Source organism: Balaenoptera physalus (genome assembly GCF_965194825.1).
Source record: "Balaenoptera physalus genome assembly, chromosome: 8".
In the NCBI taxonomy this organism is placed as follows: Eukaryota; Metazoa; Chordata; class Mammalia; order Artiodactyla; family Balaenopteridae; genus Balaenoptera; species Balaenoptera physalus.
The window spans coordinates 60431507-60456233 of NC_138887.1; the positions used below are offsets into that span (position 1 = coordinate 60431507).

The 24727-nt window shown below is 42.5% G+C and overlaps 1 protein-coding gene and 1 long non-coding RNA gene across 5 annotated transcripts in view; both read right to left on the minus strand.

Annotated features, from left to right (window-relative positions):
- Window positions 1-24727, minus strand: part of LOC309665608 — a 174791-nt gene that overhangs the window by 27442 nt on the left and 122622 nt on the right. The window contains exon 2 of the long non-coding RNA XR_014266571.1: window positions 11531-11540. This is a non-coding gene — a long non-coding RNA (uncharacterized lncRNA). The remainder of the gene's footprint in view (window positions 1-11530; window positions 11541-24727) is intronic.
- LOC309665474 (uncharacterized protein) overlaps window positions 13164-24727 on the minus strand; it is a 110210-nt gene continuing 98646 nt past the window's right edge. For 2 of the 4 annotated variants that reach the window (XM_082472051.1, XM_082472050.1), the window contains 3 exons: window positions 24634-24704; window positions 22032-22118; window positions 13164-19973 (listed from right to left, as the gene is read on the minus strand). In XM_082472051.1, coding sequence (XP_082328177.1) covers window positions 16862-17947 — 1086 coding nt within the window. In that variant the 5' untranslated portion in view covers window positions 17948-19973; window positions 22032-22118; window positions 24634-24704 and the 3' untranslated portion in view covers window positions 13164-16861. The remainder of the gene's footprint in view (window positions 19974-22031; window positions 22119-24633; window positions 24705-24727) is intronic. The other 2 variants (XR_014266427.1, XM_082472052.1) reach the window with 2 other exon arrangements.

The window sequence follows — 24727 nt, forward strand, 5'->3', positions numbered from 1 at the left end:
ATTCCTCCAGCTCCATTTTATTCTCTCCAGACTGCTTTGGCTATTCGGGGTCTTTTGTGTCTCCATACAAATTTTAAGGTTTTTTGTTTAGTTTAGTTTAGTTTGTTTAGTTCTGTAAAAAATGCCATTGGTAATTTGATATGGATTGCATTGAATCTGTAGATTGCTTTGGGTAGTATAGTGATTTTCACAATGTTGATTCTTTTAATCCAAGAAAACGGTATATCTTACCATCTGTTTGTATCATCTTTTATTTCTTTCATCAGTGTCTTATAGTTTTCTGCAACAGGTCTTTTGTCTCCTTACATGGGATTATTCCTGGGTATTTTATTATTTTTGTTGCAATGGTAAATGGGATTGTTTCCTTAATTTCTGTTGCAGATTCTTCATCATTAGTGTATAGGAATGCAAGAGATTTCTGTGCATTAATTTTGTATCCTGCAAATTTACCAAATTCATTGAGTATCTCCACTAGTTTTCTGATGGCATCTTTAGGATTCTCTATGCATAGTATCATGTCATCTGCAAACAGTGACAGTTTTACTTCTTCTTTACCACTTTGTATTCCTTTTATTTCTTTTACTTCTCTGATTGCCGTGGCTAGGACTTCCAAAACTATGTTGAATAATAGTGGCGAGAGTGGACATCCTTGTCTTGTTCCTGATCTTAGAGGAAATGCTTTCAGTTTTTCACCACTGAGAATGATGTTTGCTGTGGGTTTGTTGTATATGGCCTTTATTATGTTGAGGTAGGTTCCCTCTATGCTCACTTTCTGGAGAGTTTTTATCATAAATGGGTGTTGAATTTTGTCATAACCTTTCTCTGCATCTATTGAGATGATCATATGTTTTTTATTCTTCAATTTGTTAATATGGTGTATTACATTGATTGATTTGCCTATATTGAAGAATCCTTACATCCCTGGGATAAATCCCCTTAATCGTGGTGTATGATCCTTTTAATGTGTTGTTGGATTCTGTTTGCTAGTATTTTGTTGAGGATTTTTGCTTCTATATTCATCAGTGATATTGGTCTGTAATTTTCTTTTCTTGTAGTATCTCTGTCTGGTTTTGGTATCAGGGTGATGGTGGCCTCATAGAATGAGTTTGGGAGTGTTCCTTCCTCTGCAACTTTTGGAAGAGTTTGAGAAGGATGGGTGTTAGCTCTTCTCTACATGTTTGATAGAATTCACCTGTGAAGCCATCTGGTCCTGGACTATTGTTTGTTGGAAGATTTTTAATCACAGTTTCAATTTCATTACTTGTGATTGGTCTGTTCATATTTTCTATTTCTTTCTGGTTCAGTCTTGGAAGGTTATACCTTTCTAAGAATTTGTCCATTTCTTCCAGGTTGTCCATTTTATTGGCATAGAGTTGCCTGTAGTAATCTCTCATGATCGTTTGTACTTCTGCAGTGTCAGTTGTTACTTCTCCTTTTTCATTTCTAGTTCTCTTGATTTGCGTCTTCTCCCTTTTTTTCTTGTTGAGTCTGGCTAATGGTTTATCAATTTTGTTTATCTTCTCAAAAACCAGATTTTAGTTTTATTGATCTTTGGTATTGTTTTTTTGTTTCTATTTCATTTATTTCTGCTCTGATCTCTATGATTTCTTTCCTTCTGCTAACTTTGGGTTTTGTTTGTTCTTCTTTCTCTAGTTCCTTTAGGTGTAAGGTTAGATTGTTTATTTGAGATTTTTCTTGTTTCTTGAGGTAGGATTGTATTGCTATAAACTTCCCTCTTACAACTGCTTTTGCTGCATCCCATAGATTTTGGATCATTGTGTTTTCATTGTCATTTGTCTCTAGGTATTTTTGATTTCCTCTTTGATTTTTTCACTGTCTCTCTTGGTTATTTAGTAACGTATTGTTTAGCCTCCATGTGTTTGTGTTTTTTACGTTTTCTTCCCTGTAATTGATTTCTAATCTCAGTGTTTTGGTCAGAAAAGATGCTTGATATGATTTCAATTTTCTTAAATTTACTGAGGCTTGATTTGTGACCCAAGATGTGATGTATTCTGGAGAATGTTCCGTGCCCACTTGAGAAGAAAGTGTAATCTGCTGTTTTTGGGTGGAATGTCCTATAAATATCAATTAAATCTACCTCGTCTATTGTGTCATTTAAAGCTTGTGTTTCCTTAGTAAGTTTCTGTTTGGATGATCTGTCCATTAGTGTAAGCAAGGTGTTAAAGTCCCCCACTATTATTGTATTACTGTCGATATCCTCTTTTATAGCTCTTAGCAGTTGCCTTATGTAGAGAGGTGCTCATATGTTGGGAGTATAGTTGATTTATAATGTTCTGTTAGTTTTAGGTGTACAGCAAAGTGAATCAGTTATACATACACATATATTCATTGTTTTTTAGATTCTTTTCTCATATAGGTTATCCCAGAACACTGAGTAGAGCTCCCTGTGATATACATTAGGTCCTTGTTGGTTATCTGTTTTACATAGAGTAGTGTGTATAATTCAATCCCAATCTCCCAGTTTATCCCTCCCCCACCACCCACTGCTAACCATAAGTTTGTTTTCTACAACTGTAACTCTATTTCTGATTTGTAGGTAAGTTAATTTGTACCCTTTTTTTAGATTCCACATATAAGCATTATCATATGATAATTGTCTGTCTTTGTCTAATTACTTCACTCAGTATGACAATCTCTAGGTCCATCCGTGTTGCTGCAAATGGCATTATTTCCTTCTTTTTTAAGGCTGAGTAATATTCCATTGTATATATGTACCACATCTCCTTTATCCATTCCATTGTCAGTGGACATTTAGGGTTTTTCCACGTCCTCGCTATTGTAAACACTTCTGCAGTGAACATTGGGGTGCATGTATCTTTTCAGATTATGGTTTTCCTTGGATATATTCCCAGGAATGGGATTGCTGGATCATATGGTACTTCTATTTTTAGTTTTTGAAGGAACTTCCATACTCTTCTCCATAGTGGTTGTAGCAATTTACATTCCCACCAACAGTGTAGGAGAGTTCCTTTTTCTCCACACCCTCTGCAGCATTTATTGTTTGTGGAGTTTTTGAGGCTGGCAATTGTGACTGGTGTGAGGTAATACATCATTGTAGTTTTGATTTGCATTTCTCTAATAATTAGCGATGTTGAGCATCTTTTCATGTGCTTTTTGGCCAACTGTATATCTTCTTTGGAGAAATGTCTATTTAGATCTTCTGCCCATTTTTTGATTGGGTTGTTTGCTTTTTTGATATTGAGCTACATGAGCTGTTTGTATATTTTGAAGATTAAGCCTTTGTCATTTGCTTTGTCTGCGAACATTTTCTCCCAATCTTTGGGGGTTTTTTCCTTTTTTTTTGGTTTCCTTTTGTTTATGGTGCAAAAGCTTTTCAGTTTAATTAGGTCCCATTTCTTTATTTTTTCATTACTCTAGGAGGTGGATTGAAAAAGACCTTGCTGTGATTTGTGTCAGAGTGTTCGGCGTATGTTTTCCTCTAAAAGTTTGATAGTGTCTGGCCTTACATTTAGGTTCTTAATCCATTTGGAGTTTATTTTTGTGTATGGTTTTAGGGAGTGTTCTAATTTCATTGTTTTACATGTAGCTGTCCAGTTTTCCCAGCACCACTATTTGAAGAGGCTGTCTTTTCTCCATTCTGTATTCTTGCCTCCTTTATCAAAAATAAGGTGACCATATTTGCGTGGGTTTATCTCTGTGCTTTCTATTCTGTTGGGTGCATAAATATTTACAATTGTTATATCTTCTTCTTGGATTGATCCCTTGATCATTATGTCGTGTCCTTCTTTGTCTCTTCTAATAGTCTTTATTTTAATGTCCATTTTGTCTGATATGAAAATTGCTACTCCAGCTTTTTTTTCATTTCCATTTGCATGGAATATATTTTTCCATGCCCTCAGTTTCAGTCTGTATGTGTCCCTAGGTCGGAAGTGGGTCTCTTGTAGACAGTATATATACACGTCTTGTTTTTGTATCAATTCAGCCAGTCTATGTCTTTTGCTTGGAGCATTTACTCCATTTACATTTAAGGTAATTACCGATATGTATGTTCCTATTACCATTTTCTTAATTGTTTTGGGTTTGTTATTGTAGGTCTTTTCCTTCTCTTGTGTTTCCTACCTAGTGAAGTTCCTTTAGCATTTGTTGTAAAGCTGGTTTGTTGGTGCTGAACTCTCTCAGCTTTTGCTTGTCTGTAAAGGTTTTAATTTCTCTGTTGAATCTGAATGAGATCCTTGCTGGGTAATCTTAGTTGCAGGTTTTCCTCCTTCATCACTTTAAATATGTCCTGCCACTCCCTTCTGGCTTGCAGAGTTTCTGCTGAAGGATCAGCTGTTAACCTTATGGGGATTCCCTTGTGTGTTATTTGTTGTTTTTCCCTTGCTGCTTTTAATATTTTTTATTTGTATTTAATTTTTGATAGTTTGATTAATATGTGTCTTGGCATGTTTCTCCTTGGATTTATCCTGTATGGGACTCTCTGTGCTTCCTGGACTTGATTGACTATTTCCTTTCCCATATTAGGGGAGTTTTCAACTATAATCTCTTCAAATATTTTCTCAGTCCCTTTCTTTTTCTCTTCTTCTTCTGGGACCCCTATAATTTGAATGTTGGTGTGTTTAATGTTGTCCCAGAGGTCTCTGAGACTGCCTTCAATTCTTTTCATTCTTTTTTCTTTATTCTGCTCTGCAGTAGTTATTTCCACTATTTTATCTTCCAGGTCACTTGTCCGTTCTTCTGCCTCAGTTATTCTGCTATTGATTCCTTCTGGAGAATTTTAAATTTCATTTAGTGTTGTTCATCATTGTTTCTTTGCTCTTTAGTTCTTCCAGGTCCTTGTTAAACGTTTCTTGTATTTTCTCCATTCTATTTCCAAGATTTTGGATCATCTTTACCATCGTTACTCTGAATTCTTTTTCAGGTAGACTGCCTATTTCCTCTTCATTTGTTTGGTCTGGTGGGTTTTTACTTTGCTCCTTCATCTGCTGTGTGTTTCTCTGTCTTCTCATTTTGCTTAACTTACTGTGGTTGGGGTCTCCTTTTTGCAGACTGCAGGCTCGTAGTTCCCGTTGTTTTTGGTGTCTGCCCCCAGTGGGTGAGGTTGGTTCATTGGGTTGTGTAGGCTTCCTGGTGGAGGGAACTAGTGCCTGTGTTCTGGTGGATGATGCTGGATCTTGTCTTTCTGGTGGGCAGGACCACATCAGTGGTGTGTTTTTCGGTGTCTGTGACCTTATTATGATTTTAGGCAGCCTCTCTGCTAATGGGTGGCATTATGTTCCTGTCTTCCTAGTTGTTTGGCATAGGTTGTCCAGCACTGTAGCTTGCTGGTTCTTGAGTGGAGCTGGGTCTTAACGTTGAGGTGGAGATCTCTGGAGAGCTTTCACCATTTGATTTTACGTGGAGCTGGGAGGTCTCTGGTGGACAAATGTCCTGAACTCGGCTCTCCCATCTCAGAGGCACAAGCCTGACACCTGTCCAGAGCACCAAGACCCTGTCAGCCACACGGCTCAGAAGAAAAGGGAGAAAAAAAGAAAGAAGGAAAGAAAAAAATATAATAAAGTTATTAAAATAAAAAAAAAATTATTAAAAATAAAAAAAGAAGATAGCAACCAAACCAAAACACAAATCCACCAATGATAAGTTCTATAAACTATACTAAAAAAAAACAAAACAAAAAACCCAAAAAAACGGACAGCCATAAACCTAGGACACATGGTAAATGCAAAGCTATACAGACAAAATCATGCAAAGAAGCATACACATAAACACAAAGAGAGAAAAAGGAAAAGTATATATATATCGTTGCTCCCAATGTCCACTGCCTCAAATTTGAGATGACTCATTGTTTCTTCAGGTATTCCACAGATGTAGGGTACATCAAGTTGATTGTGGAGATTAATCCACTGCTCCTGAGGCTGCTGGGAGAGACTTCCCTTTCTCTTTTTTGTTCGCAGAGCTCCTGGGGTTCAGCTTTGGATTTGCCCCCACCTCTGCCTGTAGGTCTCCTGAGGGCGTCTGTTCTTCACTCAGACAGGACGGGGTTAAGGTAGCAGCTGAGTAGGGGATTCTGGCTCACTCAGGCCTGGGGAAGGGAGGGGTACGGAATGCGGTGCGAGACTGTGGCGGCAGAGGCTGGTGTGATGCACCAGCCTGAGGTGCGCCTTGTGTTCTCCTGGGGGAGTTGTCCCTGGATCATGGGACCCTAGCAGTGGCGGGCTGCACAAGCTCCTGGGAGGGGAGGTGTGGGTAGTGACCTGTGCTTTCACACAGGCTTGTTGGTGGCTGCAGCAGCAGCCTTAGTGTTTCATGCCTGTCTCTGGTGTCCACGCTGATAGCTGTGGTTCACGCCCATCTCTGGAGCTTGTTTAGGTGGTGCTTTGAATCCCCTCTCCTTGTGCACCCCGAGACAATGGTCTCTCGACTCTTAGTGAGGTCCACATTTTTTCCCGTACTCCCTCCCGGCTAGCTGTGGCGCACTAGCCCCCTTCAGGCTGTGTTCATGCAGCCAACCCTAGTCCTCTCCCTGGAATCTAACCTCCGAAGCCCGAGCCTCAGCTCCCAGCCCCCACCCGTCCTGGCTGGCGGGTGAGCAGGCAAGCCTCTCGGGCTGGTGAGTGCTGGTCAGCCTCAATCCTGTGTGCGGGAATCTCTCTGCACCTCTGTTGCTGTGCTCTACTCCATGGCTCTGAAGCTTCCCCCCCCCGTCACCTCCGTCTCCACCAGTGAAGGGGCTTCCTATTGTATGGAAACTTTTCCTCCTTCACAGATCCCTCCCAGTGGCGCAGGTCCCATCCCTATTCTTTTGTCTCTGTTTTTTTGTTTTTTCTTTTGCCCTACCCAAGTACGTGGGGAGTTTCTTGCCTTTTGGGAAGTCTAAGGTCTTCTGCCAGCGTTCAGTAGGTGTTCTGTAGGAGTTGTTCCATATGTAGATATATTTCTGATGTATTTGTGGGGAGGAAGGTGATCTCCACGTCTCATTCCTCCGCCATCTTGAAGGTCTCTCTGCTATTGTTTTCTTCATCTCTATTTATTTCTGCTCTGATCTTTATGATTTTTTCCTTCTACTAACTTTGGGTTTTGTTTGTTCTTCTTTCTCTAGTTGCTATAGGTGTAAGTTTAGGTTGTTTGAGATTTTTCTTGTTTCCTGAGGTAAGATTGTATTGCTATAAACTTCCCTCTTAGAACTGCTTTTGCTGCATCCCATAGGTTTTGGAGCATCATATTTTTGTTGTTATTTGTCTCTAGGTATCTTTTGATTTTCCTCTTTGATTTTTCAGTGATCCGTTGGTTATTTAGTAACATATTGTTTAGCCTCCATGTGTTTGTGTTTTTTACAGTTTTTTTTTTCCTGTAGTTGATTTCTAATCTCATAACTTTGTGGATGGAAAAGATGCTTGATATGATTTCAATATTCTTAAATTTACTGAGGCTTGACATGTTACCCAAGATGTGATCTGTCTTGGAGAATGTTCCTTGTGCACTTGAGAAGAAAGTGTATTTCTGCTTTCAGATAGAATGTCCTGTAAATATCAATTAAGTCTATCTGGCCTAATGTGTCATTTAAGCCTTGTGTTTCCTTATTCATTTTCTGTCTGGATGATATATCCACTGGTGTAAGTGGGGTGTTAAAGTCCCCCACTGTCATTGTGTTACTATCGATTTCCCCTTTTATGGCTGTTAGCATTTGCCTTATATATTGAGGTGCTCCTATGTTGGGTGTATATATATTTTAATTGGTGTATCTTCTTCTTGGGTTGATCCCTTGATCATTATGTAGTGTCCTTCCTTGTCTCTTGTAACAGTCTTTAAAGTCTATTTTATCTAATATGAATATTGCTACTCCAGCTTTCTTTTGATTTCAATTTGCAGGGAATATCATTTTCCATCCCCTCACTTTCTTTCAGTTTGTATGTGTCCCTAGGTCTGAAGTGGGCCCTTTATAGACAGTATATATATGGGTCTTGTTTTTGTATCCATTCAGCCAGTCTCTGTCTTTATGTTGGAGCATTTAATCCATTTACATTTGAGGTAATTATCGATATGTATGTTCCTATTGCCATTTTCTTAATTGTTTTTGGTTTGTATTTGTAGGTCGTTTTTCTTCCCTTCCTCTTTTGTTCTCTTCTCTTGTCATTTGATGACCATCTTTAGTGTTGTGTTTGGGCTGCATTTTCTTTTTTGCGTGTGTATCTTTTGTAGATTTTTGTATTGCATTTCCCATGACATTTTGATAAAGCAGTCTGTAGATATATACAAGTTTCTTATAAGCGGGTGGTCTCTTAATTTCAAAGGCAATTCCCATTTCCTGCATTTTTACTCTCCTCATGGTTGCTGGTTTTGATATATTTGTGTATGGATGATTTCCTGCTTTTACTCCATGTTTGCATTTACCAGTGAGCTTTCCCCTTTGTGATTTTCTTGTTTCTAGTTGTGGCCTCTTTTTTTTCCCCCTGTGCTTAGAGAAGTTCCTTTAGCATTTCTTGTAAAGCTGGTTTGATGGCGGTGAATTCTCTTAGCTTTTGCTTGTCTGTAAAGCTTCTGATTTCTCCGTCAAATCTGAGTGAGAGCTCTGGGTAGGGTAATCTTGGTTGTAGGTTTATCCCTTTCAGCACTTTAAATATATTGTGCCTCTCCCTTCTGGTCTGCAGTTTCTGCTGAAAAATCAGCTGATAACCTTGTGGGCATTCCCTTGTATGTTATTTGTTGCTTTTCCCTTGTTGCTTTTAATATTTGTTTGTAGTTAATTTTTGTTAGTTTGATTAATATGTGTCTTGGCAGGTTCCTCCTTGGGTTTATCCTGTATGGGACTCTCTGCACTTCCTGGACTTGGGTGACTGTTTCCTTTCCCATGTTAGAGAAGTTTTCAGCTATAATCTCTTCAAATATTTTCTCGGGCCCTTTCTCTGTTTTTTCTTTTTCTGGGACCCCTACAATTCAAATGTTGGTATGTTTAATGTTGTCCCAGAGGTCTCTGAGACTGCCATCATTTGCTTCCATTCTTTTTTCTTTACTGTTTTCCACAGCAGAGATTTCCACCATTCTGTCTTCCAGCTTGCTTATCTGTTCTTCTGCATCAATTATTCTGCTATTGATTCCTTCTAGTGTATTCTTCATTTCAGTTATTGTATTGTTTATCTCTGTGTTTGTTCTTTAGTTCTTCTAGGTCTTTGTTAAACATTTTTTGTATCTTCTTGATCTTTGCCTCCATTCTTTTTCAGAGCTCTTGGATCATGTTTACTGTCATTATTCTGAATTCTTTTTCAGGTAGATTACCTACCTCCTCTTCATTTAATTGTTCTTGTAGGTCTTTATCTTGCTCCTTCATCTGCAACATATTTCTTTGTCATCTCATTTTGTCAAAATTACTGTGTTTGTGGTCTCCTTTGTGCAGGCTGCAGGATCATAGTTCGTCTTGCTCCTGGTGTCTGCCCCCTCGTGGGTGAGTTTGCTCCAGAGGCTTGTGCCATTATCCCCTTCATAGGGGGTTTGACTGGTGTTGTGGTGACCAGAGCCTGCCCTGGATATTGAGGACCTCCCCTTTGCTCTGTCGTTGTCACTGCCCTGTCAGGGGTGGGGTCTGCTCCCTAGTTATTGGAGTAGAGGCCCTCAGATCTGTTTCTTAGCTGTATTTCTGATCTGTAGTGCAAGGTAGGTGGGATTAGAGCAGTTCCACTGGGAGTGAAGCCACTGAGTATTCCTCCTCTGGAGCTGTTCACCAGCTGTGAATGTGCTCCATTGTGTCCCCTTTCACCCATTGTGTGGGCTCACAAAATCCTGTTGTTGGCACTGCTCTCAGTCTCACCCTTGGTGTGGGTATGCTGCCCTGGTGACTCTCAGGTGGTTTTTTCACCAGGCCACTGGCACAGATCCATTGAGGTCACGTCCCAGGTCTGCAGTAGCTGTGTACCTGGACCTGCTGTGGGAGCTATGGAGGCAGCTCAGAGTCTGGCCTGGCCCAACCCCCACCATGTACATATGTGTCCACAAAGCCCACAGCTGCTTAAGCCAGACCCACCTCAGCTGCTGGAGCACTTGCCCTTTCAGATGTTTCACAGATGCTGAATTTAGGAAGCCTTCACAGGGGTGTAACTTCACGGTTCCTGCAGCTATGAGAAGAGGTTTCAGTTCTTCTTAGTCACATGGCTCCTGGGGTTCAGCTGTGGTTTCAGCCCCACCTATGTGTGTGTTCCTCCCACCAGAGTCTGCTCCAGAAGTTGCCAGAGCACACAAGCCCATCAGGCAGGAAGGGGCCTGGGCGGTGATCACAGCGAGCAGGCCACCCAAGTAGGAGGGTGCTGGGTAGTGATTGAACATATCATTTGGTGATCAGGGTGAGCGGGCTGCTCAGGCGAGGTTAGGGGGCAAGGAAGCGATGGCAGGGGCACGCAAGCCAGCTCTGGTGTGAGCCCTCCCTAGTGCCCGTGGAGGCAGCGGCCAGCGTGTGAGGAGAGAGGCTGCAATGGTGGCCCAGCCCTCTGCGTGTCACTCAACAATGGCGCTTTGCTTCTGTGGTGGTCTGTGCTTCCTCCACAAGCATTCCCATTTGCAGAGTTCCTCACTCCCGACCTCTCAGGCCGTCTCCTCACAGCCAACAGCGGTTCCTCCCTGGGTCTGCTCTCCAAATCCCACGTTCCAGCCCCCAGCCCCCATGTGCACCGGTGGACACATGTCTCAGGCTGTGGCATGCAGGACTGTGGCACAGACCATCTGTGTAGGTCTCACTCTGTCCTGCCTGCCACAGACTGCTTGCTGGGCTCTCCTCTGAGCCCCCAAAGCTCCCCTTCTTTCCCAGCTGATCTTCCTGCAGTGAGGAGGCTTCCCGATGCAGGAACCTCTCCCCAGTTACCCGCCAGGGAGGCAGGTCCCATCCTGCTTCCTTTCCTCTTCCTTTTCCCGTCTTTCTTTCATCCTACCCAGTTACGTGGGGATCTTTCTTGTCCTTTTAGGTGTCCGATATCCTCTGCTAGTGTTCATCAGGTGCTCCGTGTGAATTGTTCCATTTGTAGATGTATTCTTGATGTGTTTGTGGGGAGAGATGAAGTCCACGTCCTTCCACTCCTCCACCATCTTGGAAAGCTCCCTGTCAGAGGGTGTTATGCCTGTGTTTTCCTCTAAGAGTTCTGCAGTGTAGCCTCACATTTAGGCCTTTGATCCATTTTGAGTTTATTTTTGTGTATGGTGTTAGAAATGGTTCTAATTTTCATTCTTTTACATGTAGCTGTCCAGTTTTCCCAGCACCACTTGTTGAAGAGTCTGTCTTTTCTCCATTGTATATTCAGGTAACTTTTTAAAGTATCTCTTTGAGGTACCATGTTTAGAGATTTTATATATCTCTTCATCTTTATTTTTTTTTTTTAGCCAGAGGAGTGTAATTTGATTCATTCATTTTCATTTCTGATATACTTGGCCTTATTTCTGTCAACTGGCTTTATGACTCGTTTTCTAAGCTTTCTTCAATTTATTTGCTTATACATGTACCTATTTTTTTTTAATTTAAAAATATATTCCAGTTGTTCCCAAGTGCTTCCTTGAAAAAAAAAAACAAAAAAACAAAAAACATTCTTAATCAATTAAGAACATAGAAAACAAAAATATATTACTTAATATACAACAGAAAATCTCCAAAAGGCTTCAAGTATATTAACTAATTTAATCCTTACAACAGCCTTATGATGTGGGCAATATTAAAGTCTTATTTTAAGCATGAGAAAACTGACAAAATACTTATTTCCCTAGTAAGAGTACAGATATATGTGCACCTAAAATGTAGTTTCAAAATGTATGAAACAAAAATTGAAGGAACGTAAAAGAGAGATAAATATACCATCACAGTGGGGGATGGTAAAATACCTCTTAATAATTGATAGAAAAAGCAACAACAAATCAGTAACTGCATATGTCTTTGAGTAAAATCTTTAGCAAAGTTGACCTAACTGATATAAATACAATGCCATACCCAACAAATGTAGAATGCTCACTTTTTAGAAGTATATAAAAATGAATTACAGCAACTAAGGGCATGCTGAAAGGTCGACCAAGATGATGACATAGGAAGGCCCTGAACTTCCCTCCTCCCGGAATGCAATGAATGTACAGCTACACAAGGAGTAATTTCCTCTGAAAGAAATCCAGAAACTAGCTGAGTAACTCCTACACATCGACTGAATGAGAAAATACCCACACAAAAATGGATAGGAAAAGATGAGACACATTCTCACCATAACCCCTACCCCAAGCACAGTGCCATACAAATGGGAGGGAACCCTCAACTCCCAGGTTCTCCCTGAAGAGTGGAAGTTTTTTACTGCACATCCAGTGTGCCAAATTTTGAGACTCCCACAGAGGTATGGTGCCCCCAAACATCTATCTATCTCTGGAAGCCAATAAGGCTCATGTCCAGGAGACCCACAAGGCTATAGCAAATGAAAAAGCAGTTCTTAATGGGCATGTGAACACTTGCTGTGGCTATTCCCCCAGGGCTCAGCACAAAGAGAAGAGGCAAAAAAATGCCCCCAAAAATGCCCATCTCCCAATCTCTCCCTGGAAGGGGTCTAACTGCATACTGCTGCCTGAGGGTCCAAACTTCGAATGTAGCAAACATGGAGGGGCTGGCTACAATCCTTCCCCAGAGACTAGGGAGGCTGGTGACATTACCCCTGCCTTCCCCCTCTGGCACACTGCAACAATACAATCAAGTCACCAGTACCTTCCTAGAAGGAGCTTGTATACACTTCTGGTTTTCCACCTTTTGCAGCTACCCCATAAGGGACTGGCCTCAAAATCAACTAGCTCTGATAGTCAACAGGGTTTGCATTCCCAAGTTCCAAAGGACTGTAGCAAACAAATAAGCAATTTTTAAACAGGTGCAGGAACCCCCCCACCCCCGACTACCCCGTGGCTGTACACCAGGGCACAGTGCAGATACAACAGGTAAAAATGCTCATCTCCTAGTTTCTCCCTGGGGCTTAACTACATACTTTCCTAGCTGGTGAGTGAGGGTCCAGCTTCTAATCAGTCTTCATCTAGGTGCTGACTGTGACCCTCCCCTTTGGGACACTGATGACAAGTCTTGGTGTTGTAGGAGAGGGGAATGTCACATCCTGGGACATGCAGGAGTCCTTAGGACAAACTGCCAAGTGAAGATTGTTGGCTTCATGGGGAAAGAATTCAAGAGCGAGCCAAAGTAAAGGAAAAGCAAGTTTATTTAGAGAGATAGACATTCCATAAGCAGAATTTGGACCATCTTGGAAAGTGAGAGGAGTGGCCCCAAGGCATGGGAAAGTGAGAGTGGCCCGGGAGTATGGGGTCTTTGGTTTTCATGGGCTAAGTAATTTCATAGGCTAATGAGTGGGAGGAATAGTCTTGTTATTTTGGGTTAGGGTAGAGATTTCCCAGGGATTAGGCCACTGCCCACTTTTTGGCCTTTTATGGCCCTCCTGGGAACTTCCATGGCATAAGGGGGTTGTTTTTTAGTACGACAATGAGGGTATAATGAGCTAAAGGTCAATGACCAGACTATTCTCAAAGCCACCTGGGTTTCAGCTGGTTCCAGCTGGTCTTTATTACATCCCAACAGCTGAGCCCCTTCTTCATTTCTAGGCTTTGTGTCCTTTCCCTTTCCCTCCTGTCTCATTTCCCCCTCAGAGATTTTACTTCCATATTTTTCTGGGAAGTAGAAGGGCCATGGTCCGTCTTCTATAGCTGCTTCAGGGCTGGGCAGGGGCATCAACCCTGCCTGCCTGTCAGTGAGTAAAAATCTCTGGTTGCCTGGTCTAGGGGTCCCAGAGGCAGGACAGCTTCTTGTTTTGAGTCAGAGAGCAGTTATGGGCAGTAATCCTCGCAGAGCCATCATTTTGATGTGGAACTGTCAAAGACCTGGAAGACAGGAACTTTACCAAGAGGTTAAAGAGGCAGGGTCCAAAGAGAAGGATAGGAATATGACCATTACTGAGCCCAGGAGGGGCAGGAACCAAGTAAGGCTAGGGAGGCCACTCTTAATGGTGGACCAGATGGCATTAGAGTCTCACCCCTGGTTATAGCGGTGTAACCATGATGCTTATTTATAAATCTTTTTGATGTCCATCTCAATCTGGACCAACTTATTAACATAGGTACAGCAGATTTTGTTTATGACTGCATAAACACCACCCTGCTCCACCACCAAGTAATCCAAGGCCAATTGTCCATGACCACCACATTGCCTGGTGAGTTTAAAGAAGCTGAAAGCCTATTTAGGGCATTTCCGGTGGTCAGGGCTAGGCTCTCGAAAGTGTTGGTTAGATTTTCTAGGTTACCTCGTAGTAGGCAAAGCCTCCCCATGGAGCTGCTAATCCCCCTGTCAGTCCTATTCCTGCCAATGTGAAATATGATGGCCCACCTGGGATGGTATTGAGTATTATTATGTATTGTGACTGTAAATGGAAACAAATGTCCTAATATACATTCTCCCTCATGCAACACATTATCAACATAAGGATAAGCGTTCACATAGGGACCAATTTTTCCCTGACGTGCCCTTGTCTTTGGGCCCTCATTTTGGGGAACGCCACATATGCAGACATATCCTGAAGGTGCAACAAGAGATCTGGGAAGAGAAGAATTTAACAAGGAAGCAGCTGTCCAGATCTATGGAAGGGACAAGTTATGATCACAATACGGGTACAAGGGGCCATTAGTATATTCAAAATAGTTAAGTCCAGGAGTATTCCATGCCCTTGGCTTAGATGAGATGGTGTAGTAAGAGGTTTTTACCCAACACTTCCATAGAGCCCAACAATTTCTAGCCCAACTTTTAGTCCACTCCATCCCTATCCTCTAAGGCACCTTGGGTCTGGTCTTCATTATAAGTGCACAGAGTGGAGGCATTCCTGGGAATGCAGTTTGGGTCCAGGTTCCAAAACACCATGGTGATATTATCTGGTGGCCAAGGATTTCTCCAAAGAGGCTCATCATACCCAAGAGAACCAGAGGTGTAGTGGCATTGGAAGCATGACTGGTTTTCTGAATAACAAAAGTAGCCATGATTAATGGAAAAGTTGTAAGTCACTCTTTTAAAAGGAGTCAGTCGTAGGCAAGGTGTTGGGCCTGACGGGTATTGCCTATTGCACTCAAATCAGTGGAGGTTTTGTTTTCCATGTGTTTGAATTGATAATACCCTTGTTGTATGTACCTATTTGTACCTGTAATGTTTGTTGTAAGCTAGGGTTTTTATGACAGACCCAACAATTAACTAGTTTTTCTCCCCAGGCAACTATTTTAGATATGTTTACTCAAGCATTATTTTCCCATTTCCCCTGGGACACGACCATTGTCAGAAGTCTTACCAGGAGTATCATGGCTTTCAACATCGTATTACTATATATTTTTTTCAGACCCAGCAGGGGCAAAGAAGATGTTTACCAGGGGGAGGGGGGTTCTGAAAAGCGGCAGAATAAGAGCATGATAGAAACACAAGGAATACTAGGCCAACCCAGCACGGCCACATGAAGTCACTTATCTGTTCTCTTGAGCAGGTATCTGAGGTCTTCCACTGGCTCGCAGGAGCAGGTCCCCTCTGGTTCCCTTTGGGACTTAGAAGATACAGGTTTTATTTCAGATGGATGTACCCAACCCTCCATAGCTTGACAGCAGTTGGGGTACTCAGTAACACTTGATATGATCCCTTCCATTTTGGTTGTAGCTGGTCCTCAGGGGACCCTTCCTTCCACGTTTTTAGTAGGACACGGTCCCTTGACTGGATGGAGACCTCAACGTTTTCTTTTGTAGGGGTGAGTAGCACTTTGTTCCTATATTCTTGGAGGGCCCTTTGAACTTGGCTCAAGCTGAGAATGTGGGAGACTGATTTGTGGGTTTCCTCGTCAAATGAGATCTGAAATCAAAAAGGACCTCCCATAGGTCATTTCAAATGGGCTAAGTTTTAAAATTCCCTTTGGGGCCATCCTGGTCCATAGAAGGGCTACAGGCAGGAGGGAAACCCAGGTTTCTGAAGTCTCTTGGTATAGCTTAGCAAGCTTTCTTTTTAGTACAATATTTGCTTTTTCCTACCTTGCCTGAAGATTGAGGCCTCCAGAAAGAGTGGTAGTAGTAGTTAACACACAGAGCTGAGGAAACCTGTTGGGTCAGCTTGGGCAGTGAAGGCATGTCTGTTATCACTCTGTAAGCTTTTGGGTAACCCAAATCTTGGAATTATCTCTTTAAGCAGAAATCTGAATATGTCTGTTGCCTTTTCAGTTCTAGCAGGGATAGTTTCTATCCACCTTGTAAGATGCCTATGAATACCAATAGGTATTTTCATCCTCTACATAGGGGCATTTGGGTAAAGTCCATTTGCCAGTCTTCTGCTGGATAGGTTCCCCGATGTTGTAGGAGCTGAGTTAGTTAGGGGTAGAGGTATGGGGTGGCCTCCTGGGTCATTGTGGGCATAAAGCTTGCAAGCTCTGGTGACATTTTTAACAGTTTGGGACAGTCCCTTACCCAGGAACACTTGAGTAACCAGTTTGAATAGGGAGTCCCACCCTAAGTGGGAGGATTTGTGGAAGTGCTTAATTCCTTTCCATTGCTTGGCCCCGGGAATGAGAAGCTTGTTATCTTTTTAATATCTTTATTGGAGTATAATTGCTTTACAATGGTGTGTTAGTTTCTGCTTTATAACAAATTGAATCAGTTATACATATACATATGTTCCCATATCTCCTCCCTCTTGTGTCTCCCTCCCTCCCACCCTCCCTATCCCACCCCTCTAGGTGGTCACAAAGCACCGAGCTGATCTCCTTGTGCTCTGCGGCTGCTTCCCACTAGCTATCGGTTTTACATTTGGTAGTGTATATATGTCCATGCCACTCTCTCGAGGTAAGTCAGGAAGAGAAAAGCTTGTTATCTTTTGTCAGCCACCTGGAGAGGTCTCTTTCCAGTCCCCCACGTTTAGCCCACTTGAGTTCTTCAGGTGTATAAGATGGCACCGTTGGGAAGGGTGGACTGTCGGGTATGAGAGCTGCAGCTTGTAGAACTGGCTGTTCTTTACCGTCTTAGCAGCCTTGTCTGCCAGGGCATTTCCCCTTATAAGGGAGGTACGGCCCCTTTGGGGACCCCTGCGGTGAACAACTGCAACCTTCTTTGGAAACTGGACCGCTTTTAGGAGTTCTAGAATTTCTGCCTGTTTTATAGGGGATCCTTTGGCTGTTGGTAGTCCCCTTTCTTTCCATATGGTAGCATGGGCATGTAGTACTAGGAATCCATACTTGGAATCCTTTCCTAGCTGGAGTGCTCTTGTCAGGGCAATCAACTCGGCCTTTTGGGCAGAAGTGTAAGAGGGTAGAGCTCCAGACTCAACAATTGTCTGCAGGCTGGCCTTTCTCACCCCTTCATGTATAAAACTCGTTCCATCGGTAAACCATTTTGCATCAGATTTGTTCAGGGACTCATCCTTGAGGTCTGGCCTACTGGAATAAACTTGTTCAATAGTCTCTGCATAGGAGTGAATGAGGGACCTTTGGGATGGGGGATCCGGCATTAGAGTAGCTGGGTTCAGGACCTGGCAAACCTTTGCTAACGCGTTTCCAAACAGGTGAGGGCTATCCCTGAAGCCTTGGGGCGGCACAGTCCCGGCTAGCTGCGAAGTGTTATGAGTGTCTGCATCTGTCCACTCAAAGGCAAAGAGGTACTGGGAGTCTGGGTGCAGGGGAATGCAAAAGAAGGTATCCTTTAGGTCTAGCACTGTAAACCAGTTGGCATTTTCTTGGACTTGGGTCAGTACGGTGTATGGATTAGGGGCTATCAGGTAAAATGGAACTACTACCTCATTAACAGCTCTCAGGTCTTGAACAAACCTGTGTTCGCTACTTTGGTTTTTTATGGACAGAATGGGGGTATTGCACAGAGATTGGATAACAGAGCATATTTTAAGAACTTGGTTATTAAAGGCTGGATACCTCGTTGGGCCTCGGGCCACAAGGGATACTGTTTGTTCCATGGGTAATCAGCACTGGATCTGAATGAAATCTGAATTGGGGGCACGTTAGTAGCTCCGCCAGGAACCTCAGTGTCCCAGACAGAGGGGTTTACTTGAGAAACAGTATGAGGTGGAAGGGAGACCTCCTCTGATCTGTGACTGAGGCAGACTCCCATGGCTAAGAGCAGTTGTTTCTCCTGGTGGGTCCCTTCTCTGAGAGGGTCTCCAAATTGAACTACTGTCTGGAATTTAGTGAGCAAATCCCCCCAACAAGGGGATGGGACACTCAGACATGAACAGAAACTAGTGTGCAAGGATAAAACTTCCTAGTAAGCAGCTGCAGGTGGTGTGTGAGTCACCTGGCTTTGGGCCATCCAACAATCCCTGTTATTATACAGGATTGTGAAGACAAGGGTCCAGGGAAATCAGTCAGCACAGAGTAGGCGGCCCCCGTATCTAATAAAAAAAAACCAACTTCCCTATGTGCCACGTCAAGGATTACCCGAGGCTCCTCCCGGGAAATGACCAGGTGTCTTTTGGCAGCCAGGGAGGGTTTGGTTGGGCCCTGTCAGTCTTCAGTCCTCTCGGCCATTATGGGTTTGGACCCCCAAGTCCCCTTTGGGACTGGGGGCAGTCCACCTTCCAGTGACCCTCTCATTTGCATATGGGGCAGGGTCTCGGTGGACTTTTTCCACACTGGGGGCATTCGTTCTTCCAGAGGCCTTCCTGGCTGCATTTAAAATAGGTCCCTTCTCGGCGGGGCAGTGGCTCTGATCCAGATTTTCTAGATCCTGCCTTCATCATAGGCTTTTGTAAGGGAGGGTAACCCTGAGGTGGTGAAGGGACTGACACCAGTTATGTGCCTTTCACTGTTGTCCCTGAATCCTTTTTGTTTCCTCAACCCTAACTCTATTGTTGAATACTCCAAAGGCCAAAGTCCTTGAGCTGATTTATGGGGGTTTGGGGTCCCATAGCTGTCTTCTGTAATTGTCTCCTTATGTCTGGGGCAGATTGAGAGACAAAATGGGTATTTACTAGGACTTACCCTTCAGGGGTGTCAGGATTAACATTGGTATACTTTCTAAAGGCTTCCACCAGGCAGCCTGGAAGAGGGGCAGATTCTCATCTTTTCCCTGTGTTACTTTTCTGACTTTGTCATAATTAACAGACTTAACAACACAACTTTTCATCCCTTCTATGAGGCAAGTTATCATGTGGCTCTTGCATTCAAGCCATCTGCCTCCCTGTTGGTAGTCCCAGTGGGGGTCTTGGTCAGGGATTGCATCCCCTCCAGTAAGGTAGAGAGCTTGATTTTGGGCTGCCAGTTCATTGGTATATGCCTGAGCTGCACCAAGGATCCGGCTTTTATCTTCAAAGGTGCAGCAGGTAGAAGGAAGGACCTGTGTGTCCCCCCCAAGTAAGTTCATAGGGCATTGTCAGCTTGGTGAATTCCTCTACAAACTGACTGGGATCCTCAGAAAAATGTCCAAATTTCTCTTTTCAAGTAGCTAGTTCAGCCATAGGAAAAGGGATATGGACTCTAATTGTTCCTCTGTCACCAGCTGGTCCTTCCCTTAAGGCAGGGGTCCCCAATCCCCGGGCCGCAGACCGGTACTGGTACCTGTACCGGTGAGAAACTGGGCCGCACAGCAGGAGGTGAGTGGCGGGCGAGTGAGCGAAGCTCCCTATCAGCGGCATTACCGCCTGAACCATCCCCCCTGGCCCCCATCCATGGAAAACCTGTCTTCCATGTTTGTCCCTGGTGCCAAAAAGGCTGGGGACTGCTGCCTTAAGGGACAGAGTTTGGTATTGGGAAGCTGGTAGGTAGCCCCTCTTCATGTAGTTCTGGCAGGACTCACCTCTGGTAACGGAGGATATAGGACAGGGCTGGAGGGATAAGGTGGCGGGATTTCCAGCAGCCCAGGTGGAGCGCTAGGCGTAGACCATCTGGAAGACTGTCCCCCGTCAGAACCGGGGGCTGTAGCAGTTCCCGATTGTGGACCTCCAGGAGGTGGACTCATAAGGGGATCATCTAAAATATCAGCTTCTGTGGGGGAAGAAGACACTTTGAAGGAATGTGAGCCAGGCACACTCAGCAGGAGTTTTTTAGATCTGGATCTTGGAATAGGGTAATGAACATTTGGACATATGGGACTTCCCATTTGCTTTCCTTTTTTACAAAATAGGTCCAGCTGCAAGATGGTATTGTAATTCAATGACCCATTTTCTGGACATATTTCTTGGTTCACTAGTTTGTATTGGGGCAATGCAGTATTACAAAATAAAATTCTTTTTTCTTAAGCCATCTTGCCTAAATTTACCCCAATTAGCTAATATGCATCCTAAAGGGGAGTCCTTCGGGGTGCTCGTAGTCACCCCCATTTTTGGTTAGGATGTTGTGAGGAGACAGGGGTCTGACAGATCCTGGCCAAATGGTAGTTATCTGTCCTGGTGCTCTCCCAGTGTCCCTGGTATCCCAAAAACATGAGAAGGGGGTGCACAGCTAGGGACTTCAGTGAATGGACCCCCCCTAAGGGGGTGTTGCAGAATCCAGTTCTGATGGCAGTTAAAGAGATAATATAATTGGCCCAGTCTGTGATGGCCCCTGATTCCAAGGTAGGGAATTCAGCAGAAGAGGTGTTTAATTAAGCAGGGAAAACTGGGCTTGTGGCCCTCAGGTCTTAAGAAAGGGTTTGTTTGACAAAGGCCACAGTGAGAGCACCTGCAGTCTGCCTGTTTGGCTAGCCTGAGGAGGCCCCCTGGGTTAGTTAAGGAGAGGAGTAGAGCCAGCAGGCGGAAAAGTGACTGGAGTGCCAAGGCCTAAGCCATTCAGAGAGGGAGGGAGGAAACATAGGCCCTGAATCAGCTAAGCAAATGATCTTTATCTCCCTGTGAAAGAAGTAGACAGACAGAGCAGAAGAGTAGGACTGGAGCGCCACAAGCCACAAGGGAATGTGATGACAATACTGGGAGGAAAAAGTTCCCTTCAGGATGTAACCCTTATAATGTTTAGCATAACAATGTCAGAACAAACAGGGCGAAAATCAGCTGGGGACTCAGGATAACATAGTAGGTTTTTACCTAAGTGGAGACTAAAGAGGGATACCTCTGTATAGCCGTGAAACAGAGGCAATACCAGACCTGTTGGCAAAGTTGGCAAGGGGGCTCAAGGACCAGTAGACAGTCTAAGAAGTTGGGGGAAGCAGAGAGGAGAAGGCAGGGAAAATCCAGGGTGATGGATCTTGTGAATCCGAACTAGGTTAGGAAATATAAGTCTGCGAACCTGAGAGGGAGGTGCCTGCCCTCAACCTCTGCTCAGGGCTGCAATGATGCCACGAGCCAGAGATGCACTTGGGGAGGGCCTGTGGATCGTCTCAGAAAGTGAGAGCAGCCCCAGGGCATGGGGCAATAGGTTTTTATGGGCTAAGTAATTTCATAGGCTAATGAGTGGGAGAAATATTCTTGCTGTTTCCGGGTAGGGTGGGGATTTCCGAGGAATTGGGCCACTGCCTACTTTTTGGTCTTTTATGGCCCTCCTGGGAACTGTTATGGCATAAGGGGGCGTGTTTTTTAGCATTACAATGAAGGTGTAATGAGCTAAAAGTCAAAGACTGTACTATTCTCAAAGCCACCTTGGTTTCAGCTGGTTCCAGCCAGTCTTTATCACATTCCAATAGCTGAGCCCCTTCTTCATTATCTAGCCTTTGTGTCCTGCCCCTTTCCCTCCTGTCTCATTGGCACATCCTCAACTACCGGAAGTTGCTAGAACAAAGAGGGCAGATTGGAAAATTTGAGACACAACCAGGAGTTAATACATGGTATCACAAAAGATTATATTCATTTCCATAGGATAGAAATTGATTGTTTAAAGGTGAGAAAAACAATACTGGTCATGAAGGAAGAGATTCTCAAATTGGACTACATTAAAATCAATACATTCTAGTCAACAAAGGATGTCACAAAGAGATTCTGGCAACTCACAGAGTAAGAGAAAATATTTGAAACATTTGTTCATGTTCATAAGATATTTTGACAATAGACTTGAATTGGCTTTAAGCTGTATTGTACACCCAAATGACAAATACACATATAAACAGGTGCTCACCTTACTATCATGAGGGAAAGAAGACTGAAAGCACATTAGATACCATTACAGATCCACCAAAATAGCTGAAGTTGACAAGACAAATGCCTGTGAAGATATGAAGCAATAGGAATGGAAACTGTTATAAGCTTAGAAAACTATTTGACTTTCAAGTTGAGCATATGTATTCCTTAAGATTTAGCAATTTCATTATTCATACTCCTGTTAAATATGTACCTAATGGAAATTTGTGCAGGAAGAGACATACACAAAAATGTTCCTAGCAGCATTATCTCTAGTTGCCAAAAGCTGGAAACAACCCAAATATTTATCAACATTATAATCAATCAATCAATAAATGTTAATTCAGTAGAATATGATAAAGCAGTGAAACTGAATAAAGTACAGCTACACAACATGGATAGTCACAAAAAATACTGACTCTAGAACATAGATGGATAAGAACACATACTCTATTATTCCATTTACATGAAGTTCAAGCATAGGTAAAAATTAAACAGTGATTTTTTAAAGGCAGGCTAACTTTGGAGAAGACAGGTGTAATGATTGGAAGAAGGGCATGAGAGGAGTTTCTGGAGTGCTGGTTATGTTCTATTTGAAGAGCAGAGTAGTGGTCATACACATGAGTTTGTGTTGTATTAATTTATTGAATATATTTATGTTTTGTGCTTGATTGTATTATAGATCAATTGTGAACTCTATTGTAAATCAAAATTTTTTTTCTCACCTTTAATGTCTCATGTTAGCATGAGTGGGAGGGAGCTCCAACAACTTAAGAAGTCATAATCTTTCATAGATTGGGAGAGACAGTATGATTGAAAACAATTATGTATTTTTCCTTATCCTTATTCACATGTAATTCTGCCAGGGGGTTCAAATTATGAAGAAAGGAAAAGAGAAGCAATCTCAGAGAGTTCATACGAAATAATATCCCAAGGTCAAGCCTAGTCGGCCTTTTTGGAGCAGACATGACTTGTGGGCTGGAGGTACATCTAATAGGAACAGAAAGTTACGTGGAGAGGGGCTAATCTTAGCGTCAAAAATCTCAATGCCAAGAGGTGAATCAAAAAATATAAAGTCAGAAATATAGAACTGATCAGGCAGATATATAAGTTCAGAGCAGATATTACATACCACGTCTGATGATGACACTTTTATGAACAAAAGTCATGAATATGAAAAATAAATTTATAAATTTTAATAAATTAAATTAGTTTTATTTAAATTAATTAATTTTAATAAATTAAAAAGCTGTCAGGAAATCAAGTAAGTAACTTGACAGGAGGTTCAAGACAACAAAGTTCTGTGTAAGAGCAAGTTCATAAATATGGGCAAAGTATAGAATCAGGAGGTACTGGCTGTATAAAACAGAAAACAAAGAAAAGCAAAAATAACCTTCAAATGAGTCAGGTTCAAACTAAAGCCAAATTCATTAAGAATATTTCCAAATGATTAACTATAAATATCACTTTGTGGGTCTTGACTATAAGAATAAGTATTTGGGAGTAATTTGCTGAGGAAAGGGTGTGTGTGCGCTCAAGTGTGCATGTAAAAGAAATGGAAAAAAACCTAATTTCTGGCCCATTAATCCCCAGACAACCTTGAGTCATGTCTCATGCGTGATCGTGCATAATTTTGAAGTTGGCTAAATAGGTAAAAAGTTTCTACTTCCATTCCCTCCTCGTTACTATCGCTTTAAAATATATTTGCCCTAAACATAAGTCTCTGAATAATTCTTTTCTAATACGAAGACATTGTACAAGAATTTTTGAGGGTACCTGAGAATTAACATTATCTAATCTGGAAAACTAAATTGTAATGTGACCTCTTTCATTAGTAGGAAAGAAAGAAAAAAATATAGACAAAAACTCAAAGCACAAAACTAATTTTCCATGGGATGTTTGAGAGGAAAAAAATAAAGAATCCTGTTTCTTTGAAGGTTTAATACAGCATGTAATCAGAAATAAATAAAAGTATACAAAATAATTAGTTTTTTTTGAAATTAAAAATTCATTTAAATGAAATTTATTAAACAGCAAGGTACAGCAGAAAGCACCTTGAAAAGCTTTGCATTAACTAGAGCTAAATAGCAATAAAAGTGTGGTGTAGAGAACAATGACTCTGTCTTGAGCCCAAACTCTGGGGTGCATGACTGTCCTAAGCCAAAGAGCTTTTCTCACAGAGCGTCTGAAATATTCATAGGTCCCACACTAGAATAAATTTATTGCTGCTATAAGATATATAAAAGGTTGATAAACTGCTTTCCTGACCTTGGAGAACTTAGTTGGCATATTAAGAGACTTTGATACATAGCAGAATGCAGGCATGCTTTGTGATTTGTTGGCTGCACAGCGCTGGGCCTGCACTCTTAGGTGCTTGGGAAACACGTGGACCATGTAGAGAAGGCAGTCTGTGTGAAGGAGCCACACTCTCGCTGGCAAATACAGCAAGTGAAAACTTGGGGGATTTGAATGTTAACTCCATTTAAGCCCCATGCAAACCAAAATTTTACGACATATATGTTGTTTCCCGTACTGTCTCTCTGGTTTTCTGCTGTTTCTCTGCTTTCCTTGCTGGTAACATAGTATTTGACCCGCCATACCTTGTTTACAGAGTGTCGCCCTCCTGCAGCACATTGTGGCTCTAATAAGTGACAGCAACAGCTAGGAGAGCCTGCACTGTGAAAAGTAAAACCA